General features: G+C 35.7%; 1 protein-coding gene and 1 long non-coding RNA gene across 6 annotated transcripts in view; one reads left to right on the top strand and one right to left on the bottom strand.

Annotated features, from left to right (window-relative positions):
* CSMD3 (CUB and Sushi multiple domains 3) overlaps positions 1 to 16,691 on the bottom strand; it is a 1,221,352-nt gene that overhangs the window by 167,727 nt on the left and 1,036,934 nt on the right. For all 5 annotated transcript variants that reach the window (XM_021090582.2, XM_021090584.2, XM_021090585.2 and 2 more), the window contains one exon: positions 4,478 to 4,602. In XM_021090582.2, the coding sequence (XP_020946241.2) occupies positions 4,478 to 4,602 (125 nt within the window). The remainder of the gene's footprint in view (positions 1 to 4,477; positions 4,603 to 16,691) is intronic.
* Positions 1 to 16,691, top strand: part of LOC146403730 (uncharacterized) — an 84,869-nt gene that overhangs the window by 3,951 nt on the left and 64,227 nt on the right. The gene's annotated exons all lie outside the window — the stretch shown is intronic.

The raw sequence follows: 16,691 nt of genomic DNA, 5'->3' as shown, positions 1-16,691 counted from the left end.
CAAGAAATAAAGATATAACATCTTCAGGAAAATCCATTATTGGTAAGAGGAAGAAAATCTGTTTAATTCTGGACATATATATATATATGTGAGTGTGTGTGTGTGTGTGTGTATATACATATATGTGCCTGAATATGGCTTCCAAAGATATCAGATCCTAATCCCTTAAGCCTGTAAATATAGCCTTATATAGAAAAGGGTCTTTCAGATGTGAATAAATTATAGATCTTGAGATAGGGAGATTTTCCTATTTATTATTAAAATGAGCCTTAAATCCAGTCATAAGCATTCTTATAAGAATGATATCAAAGAAGATTTGACAGGTGGAAGAGAAGATTGCAACGTGACCAGAGAAACAGAAATCAGAGTGATGTGGCCAAAAGCCAACAAATGCTGGCAGCTACCAGAAGTTGGAAAAGTCATGGAAAGGATTCTTCCCTAGAGCCTGGGCAGAGGGGAGAGTGGAGGGTGGTGTGAGTGGAGCCCTCTCAGTACCTCAATTTCAGTGCAGTAAAGCTGATTTGGGACTTCCAGCCTCCAGTACTGTGAGAGAATAAACTGCTGTTATTGTAAGCTATTGAGTTTCTAAATGATTTGTTACAGAAGCCATAGAAAACTAATCCAATTTGCTACTAGGATTCTGGGCAACTTGTGAAATAGTTTTGTAAGCAAGGGACCCTTAGTGAGCTATGTTAGTGGTCCTGATCGGCCATTGGTTGGCCCTGCAGTGGGCTCTTCCCCCAAGCAAGTGACTGTTAGTGAGTGACTGCTGGTCCCTTCCTTTCCTCTTCGTCTGTACAAAAGGAGCCTGAATTCACACTTAGGGAAGATTAATATTATTTTTTTTTGAGATGTCAGTCTTTCATCTTGTTGCTTGCTATCTTTCTGATTAAAGTTATTATCCCTTGCTCCAATAACTTGTCTCTGGATTTACTAGCTTGTCATGTGGAGAGTAAAGTGAACTTATCCTGGGTATGTCAGTTTGGCACATTAATCACAGAAAAGATGTATGAGACTCAAGTAAGTAGTTGAGGACCTATCAGACAAAAAGTCAAAGGAGAGACAAATAAAAAAACTTAAAAAAAAGTAGCTACTAATTTAGTGTTCAGAAGAACTTTATTTTTATTATAGTTGACTTATAGTATTGTGTCAAGTTCTGCTGTATAGCATAGTGACCCAGTCATATACATGGATGTATGTCATCCATTCTTTGTCCCATACTATCTTCCCTCATGTTAAACTAAAGAGACTAGACATAGTTCCCTGTGCTGTACAATAGGACCCCACTGCTTATTCACTCCAAATGTAATAGTTTGCATCTACCACCCCCAAACTCCCATCTATCCCACTGCCTCCCACCTCTTCCCTGGCAACCTCAAGTCTGCTCTCCCTGTCTGTGATCTGATACTGTTTTGTAGATAGGATCATTTGTGCCATATTTTTGATTCCACATATAAGTGCTATCACACAGTATTTATCTTTTTCTGACTTACTCTAAATTGGAGTTGCATGTAGTATGCAGGATAGCTTTATGAGGTAATGAATTTCCAATAACTAAAACCAGATATCATTCATAGAGACATTCAATTATCACTTCACATTGGATGGTTATATTAACTCATGATGACCATTCTACAAATTGACACAATTAAATAACCAACATTTTTTATGATTCATCACATAAAGATTGTTCTTTGCTTGATAACTCTGTTAACTACTGAATGGATTTCTCCCTCTGATATACCTTGATAAAATAAACATGCAAACAAATGAATACATTCCTCCCCATAATAAATTGGTCTATTTGTTGAGGTTATTTCCCCAAAATCCTTATCTTATTTAATTTCATATATGATTTATTAAATATTAAATATTCATATAATTCTTTATTCACATACATGGTTAGCCCAATGGAATAAAATAAAATAAACATTGCTTTAAACCTGGTACATTAGCCAGGTAACTTTTGGGTGAAGCTAGTGAAATTTCAAATACATCATATACTATGTGTGTGTTATAATTTTATATGATATAGTGAAATGTTTAAAATTAGCAAATATATGAGGTTAATTAGAAAAAAGAGCTTGGTAGTTATCTAGAGTATTTAAAATTAAAAGTTCAATATGCTTCACATTCAGTAAGTTTGATAAATTATTTGCTAAACTTAAATTTTGTTTTCTAAGGTATAATCAGTAAACAGAATGTTTCCTTAGTGAAAGATTTTATAGTGTCATTGAAACAAGTGTCCAGTTTTTTTTGTTTGTTTGTTTCGTTTGTTTTTTGTCTTTTGTCCTTTTAGGGCCGCACCCATGGCATATGGAGATTCCCAGGCTAGGGGTCTAATTGGAGCTGTTGCTGCCGGCCTTCACCAGAGCCACAACAATGCCAGATCCAAGCCGCATTTGTGACCTACCCTATAGCTCATGGCAAAGCCGGATCCTTAACCCACTGAGCAAGGGCAGGGATCGAACCTGCAACCTCACGGTTCCTAGTCAGATTCGTTTCTGCTGCGCCATGATGGGTACTCTAAGTGTCCAGTTTTGAAGTGTTTGGCTGGGGCAGTGACATACAGCATAATGTTTTTTGAAGATGTCATATTGGTCTATCATGCTATATTAACTTCTTAAAAAAAGCTTAACACTCCACTGCTTCTGCAGGTATTCATTGGTTCATTCTAAAAATATTTACTGAGTACTGACTGCCGGGTACTATGCTAGCTGCCGGAACAGACTTGATTACGGCTCTTATGACCTTACAGATAATTAAGTAAAAACGGTAACATGTGATGGGTGTTATAAGGAAATTACAGGGGCCTATGAGAACATAGAACGAAGGGACTTTATGTTGTTTCAAGTTTATAGAAGGTCTTCCACAGGAACTGTTTGTGAGACAGAAACAATGAGTAAGAATAAGCCAAATAGAGAGGATGGAGAGTGTTGCCAGTAGAGGGAACAACATTCACAAAGGCCTAGAGGCAAGAGAGAGAGATCCACGTTTTTTCGTTTGTTTGTTTGTTTGTTTTTACGAAGAACTAAGAGTGAATAGAAGAGGCAAGAAATGAGGACAAAGCATGAAGGCCTAATCAGCTGTGGCAAAGAGTTAAGGATAGAGAGGACAACAGAGGTACTATAAAGCAGGAAAATGATAGCATTTGATGTTTATTTTTAGAAAGTTACTCTTTTTGCCATATAAGGAATAAATTAGAAGAGAATAAGAATACAGGACAGGGATGATGGCTCCCTAATCTTGAGTGGTAAATGTGGGGATGTAGAAAATAGACTTATTTGAGAGATTTGTAAAAGACATATCTGAAAGAGTTCATTGTGCATATGAAGACAGAAAAAAATCAGTATTTAAAGTTTTCTCATTGATTTACTGACCTGTTTTACACCTGACACCTGTTAAGTAATGTTTTCAATTTTCTACAAAGTTGTAAATATAAATCTCAAAGTTTATTATTTTCACTGAAAATTAAACGTCTATCTAATCTCAGTTTTAATGAAAGATGTCTGGACGACTTTTTCCATGACTGATATATACCTGAAGTTTCTAAAAGAAAACACTGCGATGCAATTGGAGAAATAGTCAAGCTATTTTTCATGAAATACAGACTACGTAATATTTTGTGAAGCATAATATCGTCCATGGAATAAGTGCTGACTTGGTAGTAAAATGCCATCAATTTATGCATAAACAATTTTCTGTCAAATCGATTAGATGGTCAAATTGCTCTCCAAAAAAAATGGTCACAATTGAAGTACTATGGCAGATACTGTTGACTACCTATAGAACAAAATTCCTCGTCCTTGCTAACAGAAGGGTTTTGTTCAGTTAACAATGAGCTATGTATATCAGAGAAAGCTAAGCCCATTGCCTGATCCTAGTACCTAACACCGATTTGTTTAAGCCAAAGCATGGTAAATATTTTGCTATTGCCCAGTGCATGGCTTAGGTATAGATATTGATTGCAATTTTGATCAACAGGATGGAAGAGAAAGTCTACTTGAAAGTTTCTTGAAAAGTTCTCTTAACCATTATAAAAGTTCATAAGATAGAGACATTCCATATTGTCTCTTGGCCATTGCTGTGGAACACCATTAAGCCTAGAGCTTTTGCAGCCATCTCAAGACCATGAGAAAGAAGTCTAAGAACTAAGCCAACATGCTAAGAATGGCAGAGCTGAGAGATGAAAAAAACTTGGGTCAGGAATGATAAAATTGAACCTCTGAAATAAACAATTCTTAAACTATCTTATTCAAAGATTGGGTATTATGTGGAAAACATTTTTCTTATTGTTTATGCCATCTTGAACTAGCTTTCTGTTACTTGCTGGTAAAAAAATTAATAGTATCTTTTAACTTTAGCAGTGTCAGTCAAAAGCACTGGCTAAACTTCTAGAAATTATGTGCATCCTGTCATCCCCGAAAGATTAACTTCAAACATACAATGAAAAAAAGAAAAAATTTAAATTCCTTACTTGAATGCCAGCTCCCTCTGGCACTGTGATCTTCCATACACAATTCAGATTGTTGTCATAAGGCTCAGGGTATCCAGGAGACAAAATAGTCCCCTTGCGCTTAGTTAAAATTCCACCACAGGGCACTGAAAGTAAAGGAATCCAAGAGAGGGAGTTAGTTCTAATGCAAAGGATTAAAATAAGAGAAAAGGTCAGAGATAACATCTGAGACAGAAATTAGATTTGCAAACACAACAAAATCATACTATGTTTTAAAACTTTTAAGGACAATAAAAACTGTCTTCCTATACCACAAAAACTTTCAAAAATAATTTGACAATATTAACAGATAATCTTACAATGGCATATCTAAAGTCATACTATAATTAACTCAATAGAAGCATATCATTTGTATTAAATCATGAAAAAGTGCACTGACACAGGTTAAAAACTATTCATATCTACATGTAGAATTTTTTGAAGAACTATTTTATATTTGTTACTTTTCTCTTTATGTATCTTTTGAAGAGTAATAAAATCCTTTGCAGAGTAATAATGATGATGATAATGATTATGTCACAATCATAACATTTATATAGAGCCTCTATACCAGCACTCTTCTAAACACCTTGCATATTTTAACTAATTAAGGCTTCCCAACAATCCAATGAGATATGAATAAGTATTATCCCCCTTTTTATAGCTAAGAATATGGAGACACTACCAGATTGAATAACTTGCCCAAGATCATACAGCTAATCAGAGATGAAGATGGGAATTGAATATTGGTAGTTTGGCTCCAGATTCATGTTCTTCTGTGGAAGGAAGATACTCAGTATGGTGCCATTCTGGTTACTGCCAGTACAACTACTACAAGAAAGAATAAGTATGTAGTATATGCTGAAGACAGTAAAGACTTCTATCACTTGAAAAGGGTACCAATCTTAAAGCAAAATTCTCATACCACTGGTAGTATTGGCTTGATTCTGGGAATGACTTAATTTACAATTGCAAATATTGTGTGGTGTTGGACATGTTTCCTGAACTCTCCAAAACTTAGATGTTTTGTCTGTGACGTGGTAATGCAATTGTTTCCAAAAGGCTTTTATGGAAAAAAAAATTGTTAAGATAACATACAGAAGGAAGCTAGCACTCAAGATAGCACTCTGCTTGGAAACATTAAAAAATCAACACATTGAACTTCCTTTTGCTACAACTATCATTATTTTAGGTTCCAGTGGGACTGTGATCCTTGGATATTTGTCCTAATCTACCTATAATGGTAAGATATCAAGATATATTTATGTAATAATTTTAAAAGGTAATCATACAGCTTTATATCACTTCTAAAACTGAATGCAAAAACCTAGGGTAAGACTCTTAAATAATAGTGATAAGGTATGATAATTTTTTAAACAAACTTTTAAAATAATAGTGTGATAGATATTTTAAAGAAAGTTATTGTCATGTCTTTTCTTATTACAAATCTATGTTATTGGATTATATACAAAATCAGGTTAAATTGCCCAGAAAGAATTTAGCTCCCTTAAAAAGAAAACACAGTTTTGAATGATTTGAGAGTAGCATGTCAGAAGTAGAGGAAGAATTGTAAGATAAAGATTCACCCTCAAAATAGGGGAAAAAAAGTGATTTATGAAGTGCTGATCCTAAGTTGAAAGAACTGTCTAGAGGATCTGTCCATTGGTGTGAGTGGGGTATTAAAGTCTCCTACTATGATAGTATTTCCATCAATTTCTCCCTTTATGTCTGTTAATATTTGTTGTATGTTATCTGGGTGCTCCTGTATTTGGGGCATATATGTTGATGATAGTAACATCCTCTCCTTGGATGGATCCCTTAATCATTAAATAGTGAACTTCTTTGTCTTTATGTCTTTTGTTTTAAAGTCTATTTTGTCTGATATAAGTATTGAAACTCCTGCTTTCCTGTCTATTGGCATGAAATATTTTTTCCCACCCCTTCACTTTCAATCTATATGTATCCTTTGTCCTAAGGTGAGTTTCTTGTAGGCAGCATATTGCAGGTTTTTGCCTTTTTATCCACTCAGCCACTCTGTGTCTTTTGATTGGAGCATTCAGTCCATTGACATTTAAGGTGATAATTGATAGATGATTATTTATTGCCATTTTAAACCTCGTGTTCCAGTTGATTCTATGGTTCTCCATTCTTCCTTTCTTTTTTGGTTGGATGGTCTCCGGTTATTTTCTGCTTGTTTTTTTTTTTTTTTTTTTTTTTTTTCTTTTCTTTTTTTCATATTTTGTGAATGCAATGTTTGGTTTTGGCTTGTGGTTGCCCTGTTTTTTAAGTATGCTAACCCCTTCCTATAATTATGTGTTTTAGCTTGATGATCCTGTAGGTTCAAGCACTTCATTACTATACTAAAATTAAGAAGAGAAACAAACAAAAAAAAAGGGTCTATTTATTTCCTTACTTCCCTTGCCCACATTTTATGATTTTGATGATTTTTTTTTAATTTTATTTTGTTTGAAACATGTTCATGATTAAATCTGTACGCTGGCTTATTTGAGTGACTGCTCTCTGATTGTGGTTTCCTCAATCCTGGTTCTTCCTCTTTTTTTTTTTTTTTTCTCCTCCCTTTCTTTTTGGTTTGGAGAAGCCCTTTCAGTATTTCTTTTAGCCTGGGTTTTGTATTGCTGTATTCTTTTAGCTTTTGTTTGTTGGAAAAAAAAATTATTTTCCCTTCTATTTTAAATATATTTAAAGTGCTAGGTTGCATATTTTTTCCTTCTAGCTCTTTAAATATCTCTTGCTATTCCCTCCTGGCCTGTAGAGTTTCTGTAGAGAAATCAGCTGATAACCTTATGGGGATTCCCTTATAGGTAACATTCTGCTTTTCTCTTGCTGTCTTTAGGATCCTCTCTTTATCATTAAGTTTTGCCATTTTTATTATAATGTGTCTTGGTGTGGGTCTATTTAGGTTCAACTTGTTTGGGGCCCTCTGTGCTTCCCGTATCTTGAACTCAGTATCCTTTAGATTTGGGAAGTTTCCAGCAATAATTTGTTCAAATATATTTTCATTCCCTTATCTTTTTCTACTCCTTCTGGAATTCCTATTATGCATAGATTGGCCCACTTTATATTATCCCATTGGTCTCTTATATTGCTTTCATGCTTTTTCATTTGGTTTTCTGTCTGCTGATCTGATTGGGTGATTTCCATTATTCTATCTTCCACATCACTAATTCGTTCTTCTGCATTATTCATTCTGGTTTTTACTGCCCTTAGTTCAGTTTGCATCTCTGCAAATGAATTTTCTAGTTTTTCTTAGCTCCTCCTTATATTTTCTAGTTCCTTTCTGAGGGTGTCTGCATTATTGTTCATATCTTCTCTTAATTTCTTCAGTCTTTTCACTATTTCTCTTTTGAACTCCAGGTCTGTCAGACTGCAGAGATCTGTTTCATTGTTGACTGCTTTAGGTAAGTTCTCCTGTTGGTTTAACTGGGGGTGGTTTCTCAGCTTCTTCATCTTGCTTGTTGTTTTCTTTTTCCTGATGGAGTTGTACTTTCTGTGTCTGGGCAGTGTTTGCCTAGGCTCTGCTGTGGAATGTTTCCTGAGGGCTGGCATTGTTGGTCAGTCTTCTTTGAGGCAGCGTGGCTTTTCCAGAGGGTGGATGGGGCTGACAGGGTCTCTCTGAAGCAAAGGAGGACTTTCTGAGGGCAGACAGGACTGAGAGGTTTGCATTACAATGGAAGCAGATTTCACTCGACCGGGCAGAGCTTGCTCTGGTGTTTTTGGGCTGTGGGCTCTTGTAGGGGGCTGGTGGTGCTGGGCAGCTGTTCCACGTGAGTGCAGCACCCCCCAAGGGCTGTAGAAGCTAGCTGGGCTGCTGAGAACCCAAGAGGCTCTTCTCCAGGTCAGTCATAATGGGAAGGACTGAATGAGAATGGAGGCAGATTTTTCACGGCCTGGCCGAGCTTGTTCTAGCTTTTCTGGGCTGCAGGCCTTTTCCCAGGGGCTGGTGGTGTTGGGTGCTGCTCTGTGGGCATGTAGCCCCTCCAGAGGGCAAGCAGGCCAGGGCAGGGAAAGCCCCTGTGGTGGTAGGCTTCTGGCAAGTGTTGAGGCCAGCCCTCCAGGATGGCGGGCAGCCCTGGGTCCGATGCATGCGCAAGGGCTAGGGGGAGGGGAGATGCACTGGGAAGCACAGCTTTCTGATAGCTGGCAGGTAAGTGAGCTCACTGTGGTGTGGGGAGTATTCTATGGTGGCCCACCCCTTCTCCTTTCCCCTCCCCAACACTGGTGCCTTGTCTCTCCTGCAGATCCAGCTCTTCTCCCAGGTTCCCTCTGATGTGGCTTTCCACCCCCTGGCCCTTAGCGTATTGCTCCCTGCACCCACAATGCTCAGCTTCCTAGTCTCCCAGGCAGTCTCTGCCCCGACAACTGGACAGACTGGTTCCTGGTGCCCCAAGCAGTCTCAGCACCACCCACCCAGCCAGTTCCTGGGGACTCAGCTCTGGAGCTGAGGTCTTGGTGCCCAGCCCCCACCCAAGCATCGCAGTTTTTGGTGAATGTGCCAGTAAGTAGTTCAGATGATCTGTTTAGTTCTCACTCTGCTCTTTGGAACTCAGACTTACTGCTGAACTCTTCTCTGCATCTGGAGATCCCTCCAATATGGTTGATCTTTCCATCGAATAGGTGACTTTCCAGGGTGTGGGATCCCTTTCTCCTCCACACTTCCCTTTCGGGAACACCCATCCAGCTCAGATTCCCCTTCTCTCACTCTCCTCTTTCCTCTTGTTTTACCCAGTTATGTCACTAGATTCTTGCCATTACTGGAGTTTAGGTTCTTCTGCCAGTGATTGATTGCTGTTCTGTATGAGTCGTTTAACCTGTAGATGTGTTTTTTTGTTTGTGTTTGTGGGAGAGGGCGAGCGTGTCCCCCTACTCTTCCGCCATCTTGCCTCCTCTGTATTCAATTCTTAATTTGTGTTACACTCAATCTACAAGTAATTATCTCCCATTGGTGATCACTCCATCCACTAGAGCCTTCCTTTGCTTGACTCATCAGGATATAACACTCTCCTGTTTTTCTTCTATACCACTGGCTGTGCACTTTCTCTCTCTAAATATCTATATCTATATCTATCTATATCTATATCTATATCTATATATATAGATATACACATATAATTTTTAGCTCATCCTTCTCCTTCTGATCTTTTCAATTTAAATGTTGAACACTCTGTGACCTAGGCCATCTTCTCATCTCTTTCTAACCACTACCCCTCATTAACAGCATCCGTTTCCATGTCATGTACATACTGTGACTACTAAATTTTATCTCTAGCCATGACTTCTACCCAGAGTCCTACAATAATATGTCTAATAAGTATCTCAAAATTAACACACCCAAAACAATACTTCTGAAATTCTCCCCAATCTATACTATTTTCCATTTCAGTTAGTGGCACCACTTAATTCTTAGGCCAAAAACCTAGAACTCATCTTTTTTTTCTCATTATTCAAATTCATATTTACACTTATATTCAAACTATCAAAAAACTTTGTCAGCTCTTTCTTAAAAATATATCCCAAAGTATACCAATTCTCATCACTGAGTATGACTTTCCTATCTAAATCACCACTACCTTTGCCCTCCACTTCTGCAATTGGCTTCTATTCAGTCTTAGTGCTTCTAATCCAATCCTAATCCACTCCTTGCCCCTTACACTATTCACAGTGATGTTCCAGAAACTGAGATCACATCACTCCCTGGATCAATGAATTCCCACACTACTTAGAGAAAATTTTGACTCTCCCCAGCCTTTAAAGTTCCATATGACATGGCCTCTGCTCTGCCTCTCCAAACTCTTACCACTCTTGCTATCATTCACTCTTTTCCAGACACCTGGGATTCTTTTTGTGGCTTGAACATGACTAGATCTCTCTTACCCTCATAGTCTATATATTTGCTTACCTCCTGGACTTTTATATACCTCCTCCCCCTTTCATCTCACTTGCATATATAATAGTAGCATGCCCAGATGTCTTCCTCTAACTTTCAGGCCCTGCTTTACTTTTTTCCATAGTACTTACTCCTAGCTAAACAAAATGTGAACTCCTTAAGGACAGGGATCTTATTTTCTTATTCACAGCTATGTCACCAGTGCCTAGAACAGTGCCTGACACTTGGTAAGCATTAAATAAATGCTTGTTAAGTAAATTACTGAGTGATTGGCTGTATATCTCTGTTTATCTTGTGATTACAAGTTACTTTTCTTTACCATTCCTGCATTATTCCTTCCTCCCAATATTTTCCTAAACAAATCATATTTGATTCCACTTCAATTTTTTATTTTTACCAACAAAATATATTATAAAAATATTCCCAGACACACATTACCACATACATGATATTTTACAAAGTTTCCTTTCCCATGAATATTACTTACCCTAGCACTTTTCTATTTTAAAATGGATGCATTATAAATTTCCCTTATAATCTGTATCATACAGTATAATATATAGATGAAGAGAACGTACGTTAGAATCAAGCAGCTTGTATTCAAATCTTAATTCTTCTTTTGTCTCTAAATCATAGGGGTTTTACTACCTATCTATAAAAGAGAAATAATATTCTTATTTACGTCCTGCTGTCAGTGTCAATATTAAATGAGAAAAATGCCTAATGACACTTCATACAAATACTAGTAAACGCTATTCTGGCATTCCCATTGTGGCTCAGCAGGTTAAGAACCAGACTAGTATGCATGCATGAGGATGTGGGTTCGATCCCTGGCCTTGCTCAGTGGGTTAAAGATCTGACGTTGCTGCAAGCTGCAGTATAGGCTGCATAAGCTACTTAGTCCTGGTGTTGCCATGGCTGTGGCATAGGCTAGTAGCTGAGGCTTTGATTTGACCCCTAGCCTGAGAACTTCTATATGCTGCAAGTGCAGCACTGAAAAAAAAAAAAAAAAAAAAAGAGAGAGAGAGAGAGAGCTATTCATTATACTTAACATTTTCATGGATGAATGGATAGGTGAATAAATGAACCAATGAATGAGGATCCAGATACTGTATGTATTCTTCATCTTTTTCCCCCCTCTGAGATAAATGGTACAGACAGGTGTTGCCATGGAGCCAATAAAGTACAAATAGTTCTTCCTGGGTCTCTAAAGGACTTGGGGGAAAACAAAACAAAACAAAACAAAACAACCTGGTAAGGGTGATGGGATAAGCAGCTAATTAAAGACTTTTGCCTAAAGGGAGTAAAGGGCAGGTTCAGGAACCTTTCAAAAGATGCCTCCCACTAAAAGAAATTCTGACAAAGGCCATATATTGTCAGAGCTATTAGTGGCTACAGGGGGTTATCTGAATCACAGTGTGTAAGAAAGAGGAGAATTTGGGGTTTTAAGAGACTTAAAATTTTAAGAATCTGAAGTGTAACAAAGGTCAAACTTGGAAGATAAAAACTCAGTCTTTGGCAAATCTTTCAGGTTTACTACTGTTTCATGTCCAATATTCTTTTAACAGTACTATTGTAATTTACCTAAGAATAGCTTGATCTGACAGATTTGAATAAGATTATTAAATATAATTTTCTTACACTGGCTAGTTAAATTTGTGGATCCGCTAACTTAGTATTTGACCATTTTAACTATAAGTACAACTTGCATATTATACCTAATATGGCTGCTTTCCAGCCAACAGTTTAATTTCAGTCTGTCAATTTCTGCAAAATTACTGAACATTCTATTCTGCTTTACTCTGACAGAAATAAATGAAAGTGTTGATAGCACTAATAAGAACTGTGAAACTGAAACAATTACAATTGAGATAGAAATCACTAGGAATGTAGGGCATTGTTTTGTTTTGAATTGGACACTCATTTGGCCTAAGCTGTTAAATGATCATTTGTTAACCTGTGAAGGCAAAGAAAATATAATTACTATGTATAAAATCTTGCAAATAGATTGTCAAAGATTATATTTAAACTGTCAAGTATAAATAGAGATTTATTTTCACAGAATAAAATTACCTACGTAATATGTAAATGTATTGTTTGTGTTTTAACTACACATCTTTCCTATGGATTCTCTGATCTCTTGAAACTTAAAGAAAGCAAAATGAGTAAGAGTATCACCAAGTGGTGAAAGACTGAATTTGGAAAAACATGGACTCTGGACATGGGGAGCTGGCCAGCTGTTCTACTTCTACAAAAATTCATGAAATTATCATACTTATTTGCTAAAATTCATTCACTGAACACATGTTTATTGAACATCTCATATGTGTCAAGTCCCCTTTTTGTTTAGCAAAAACCACAAACATTGTGGCAAGGAGAGAAAGTAAGAAAGATTGGGGGAAAAAACTGTAATTTGATGAGTGGTTGCTGTTAAAAAATAAAACAAAACATAAACAAACAAAACAGGATAAGGGCATAGAGAAAAACTGGCAGTTGAGTGGTAGAAATTATTTTTGATAGGATGGCCAAGAAAGATAATTAGGTGGATTTGAATGTAGCAATACAGTAAGCCCCAAAGGTATCTTGGAGGGTTCATGCTCCAAGCAGAAAGAATAGAAAGTTTAAAGGTCTTGAAGCAATTAACATTTTTACCCAAATAACAGATGTTGAAAATGAATGCAAAATAAAGATAATTCTTTGATATCAACCTAAGATAACTCTGCACTTGACTTTTATGTTTGAATCTTTAAGATATCTGGCCTTTTTTTTTTTTGAATATTTTGAACATTTAAAGACGTAACCATTTTTATTCATAACATTTGAAACTAAAAAATATTTATAGTTAAAAATAGAAATGCAAAGTATATTTTCATTTATGTAAAGACTACCAGTTAGACCAAATGGTAAATCCTAAACTGAGCTACCATCTGAGTGTCATTTAGAATCGTTTTCCTATCTCACACAAATCCCATATGTCCTCTGTTATAAATTCAGTTTTTTGGATTTACATCTGTCCAAAAAGGTATAAATTATTTTTAAGTGGCATAAGGTAATATGTTCTTTTTGTGTGAACTTGGCTGGAAATAGAGGTCATCTGATACAATTTTTTAATCTCAAAATATGTACTTTCAAACCAATGAAAAATAAAAAGTAGTACGCTTTATGTTTAAAGACTCATCATAAGGAATTCCCGTTGTGGCTCAGCAAGTTATGAACCCAACTAGTATCCATGAGAATGTGGGTTCCATCCCTGGCCTCACTCAGTGTGTGAAGGTGATCTGGCACTGCTGCAAGCTGCAGCATAGGTCACAGACACAGCTCCCATCTGGCATTGCTGTGGCTGTGGCATAGGCCTGAAGCTGTAGCTCCCATTTGACCCCTAGCCTGGGAGCTTCCACATGGTGCAGGTGTAGCCCAGGAAAAACAAAAACAAAAACTCTCCATAGACGCAGTGACATGTTTCTCAAAAAGCCCAGTGAACTACAGATGGAGGGGCTTTTGATAGGGAGATTGTAATGCCTCCTGAGTCCCTCATCTTTTGCCCTTAAAAATAAAAGAGTGAGGCTGAATCCATTCAGCTAAAGTCCACTAGCATTTACTCCTGAAGCTGCATGTTAATCATGGCAGTCTTAAAGTCTTTCATAGGCTTTAATGCCTGGTAGGAGCACCTGTCCTTGCTAAAATAATGAATCTATAATAACACGGACTGACCTTCCTTTTATTTAACATGGAATTTTATTTATTATGGAAAAAATACTGGGATTAATCAGCTGATACATTTGATATATGGATGAGCTTTGTGATAATTATGTAGAATAGGGGTTGTCTTCTGCTGTAAACAAAAATGGCTTATGTGTATAGTATAGAATTCTTATTCTCTACTCTCCATCTAACAGTATATATTACTTTTCTCCTCTTTCCCTTTCTTCCTCAACTGTTCTTTCATGATTCTTTCTTTAATGTCAACTCATTTTTCCCTTTTATCTCTTTCCCCTTTCTATCCTTCATACCTAATGTACAAAAGAAAATTTTGGAGGGGATAATGTAATATTTGAATATTTAAGAGTCAGAAGAAAATGCAGAATGCATACCTTGGTTAAATATATATTTTCAAGACCAATTAGAATTGTAGTAATCATTGTTTTAATTTTAACTTTTGTATTTTAGATCTCTACCAACAAAAACAAACCAAATCATGAATATACACCTATTGTTAGAATTCTGTTCCTTTTCAGCCAATTTTCTGTTAATTCATAAATAGATGGAAAGAAATTTCACAATCCCCCTAAATAATATATTCTAATAAACAATTACTATTCTCAAGAAAATTGTCATTACATTTCCCAAAACCTTTCTAAAAATTTTCAGTTGCAAAGAAAAATCTTGCCTTCAAGGAACTCTAAATTATTATAATTAGAAAGAATGATAGAAGTCCTTGCTTTTAGCTCTTTTCAAGATGTAAAAATCTTTTTGGAAGATAATTTTTATAAGTAATAACTTTAAAGTGTTATTAAAACAACATATTGACAAATAAAAATCAATAAAATAAATATTTTATCAGCATTGCATATAAATTCTTTAGTCTAAATCCAATACTTTCAAAGGATTGAAGTTTGCACTTCTGGATTTATGGTAGAGAATTTGGCAACCACAAAAACAACGTAATTTTCGAGTGCTTAATATGTTTCCAAGGACTATGCCAAGTCTTTAAATCATTTAATAGCCACAATAAACCTATAACTTTCCTACTATATTGAGATGGGAGTTGAGAATCAGAGATTTTGTAAAATTTCCAGGATCATGTAATAACTCACCACAATTCAGTGTTAAGGTCAAAGCCTAAGACCATTACCTATGGTTTAATTAACCTTCATGCTAAGAACCTACTACAATTCTCAGTTGTGAGGACTTTACTCAGTTTTACATGATCTTTTACAAATTTTCTCCATTAATTAAAATATAAAAACACATAAATATAAAAACAGAACTTTAAGGAGTAATACATAAATTTAAATTTCACTGCTTTGCATATGCAGATTCTTTGAATATTCTAAATAAATAGATGAATGTTTTTGACAATATTTAAAGATTAATGAGCTAGTTTATGACTTTCTGTATATCATCATATTACTCTACTTTTATCTTGAGGGAATTTTCATCTCATATGAAATAAAACAAAGATAGCTACTTATTCAGTTATCTTTCATTATATGGTATTGTTTATACTAATATGCACATGAAAAAACAAAGTGACAGAAATTATAAAAATAACTACTGGGAAAATTAGGCAGAAATAATGATTTTTTTCCTGATATTTATGGAGAAATATTTAAAAATCCGTTGTGTGGCTAAAGGGATTATTATTACCACGTATCTTTCTTTAATTATTAAACTGACTTAAAGCAATGTAATTTCCAATTTATGCATATTGTATGACTAACTCTGGCCAAGCCATATAGGAACATTTCTTTCAGCTCACGGTCTTTTAGGATAATTTATTTATTAGTATTTTATAAAAGTATGAAGTCAATCTAAATTGTAGCTCAGAAGGAAGAACATCTTCTATTTTCTCTTATGAGAATATAAAACTATGTAAAGAAGACCTCTTTGTTCTATTAACTCTGGCTTTATGTTAGGTGCAAAGTAGAAGGAACATCAAGTCCAAACGATTTTTTTCGCCTTTACTTGCTGACCGTCAAAAATATACTGTAACAGGTCAAGAAATTCCACATTATAAATAGGATATAGAAATCCAGTTAGGAAATAATTAGCTCATAAGTCAAAGACATAAACAACAGCAGCCTTCTATCATGTATATTGAGGTTTGGAGGCAGAAAACTTTACTTTCAAATTCTGCCCCACTTTAACTCTTATTAGGTTATGTCACCATATATTTTTTTAACTTCTCAAAGACTCGGTTTATGCATCTCTAAATTTTGAGATTAACTTATCCTTAGGTTTACTGTGAGGATTTAATTAAATATGTATTTATATTACTCGTCACAGAATCTGGCAAATTGTAAGCATTCAGTAAATGGTAATCATATTAGAAACTGGATATTTAGCTGATAGGTGAGAAAGTTTAAGAGTCATTTTCAGATTTTCAGTGTTTCAAATTTCTTTTTGCATGTGGTTTTCAACAAACAAAAGAATAATAAAAGAATAATTCACATTCCATTCATTGTAGTGGGAAGAACTAAAACACTGGTTGTAAGAACAATACCCTGTGAAATATGGTAGGTATATCTGTTTTGGAGGGTGAAAATATAGAATTAGTAGAGAAAACAAGTG

Source organism: Sus scrofa, chromosome 4 (genome assembly GCF_054392235.1).
Source record: "Sus scrofa isolate SSC_HxYL_T2T_F1_AM1 chromosome 4, Sscrofa_HxYL_maternal_Yorkshire_Landrace_v2.0, whole genome shotgun sequence".
Classification (NCBI taxonomy): domain Eukaryota; kingdom Metazoa; phylum Chordata; class Mammalia; order Artiodactyla; family Suidae; genus Sus; species Sus scrofa.
Note: the sequence above shows the minus strand (reverse complement) of the source record. Positions and strands in the feature narration are given on the sequence as shown.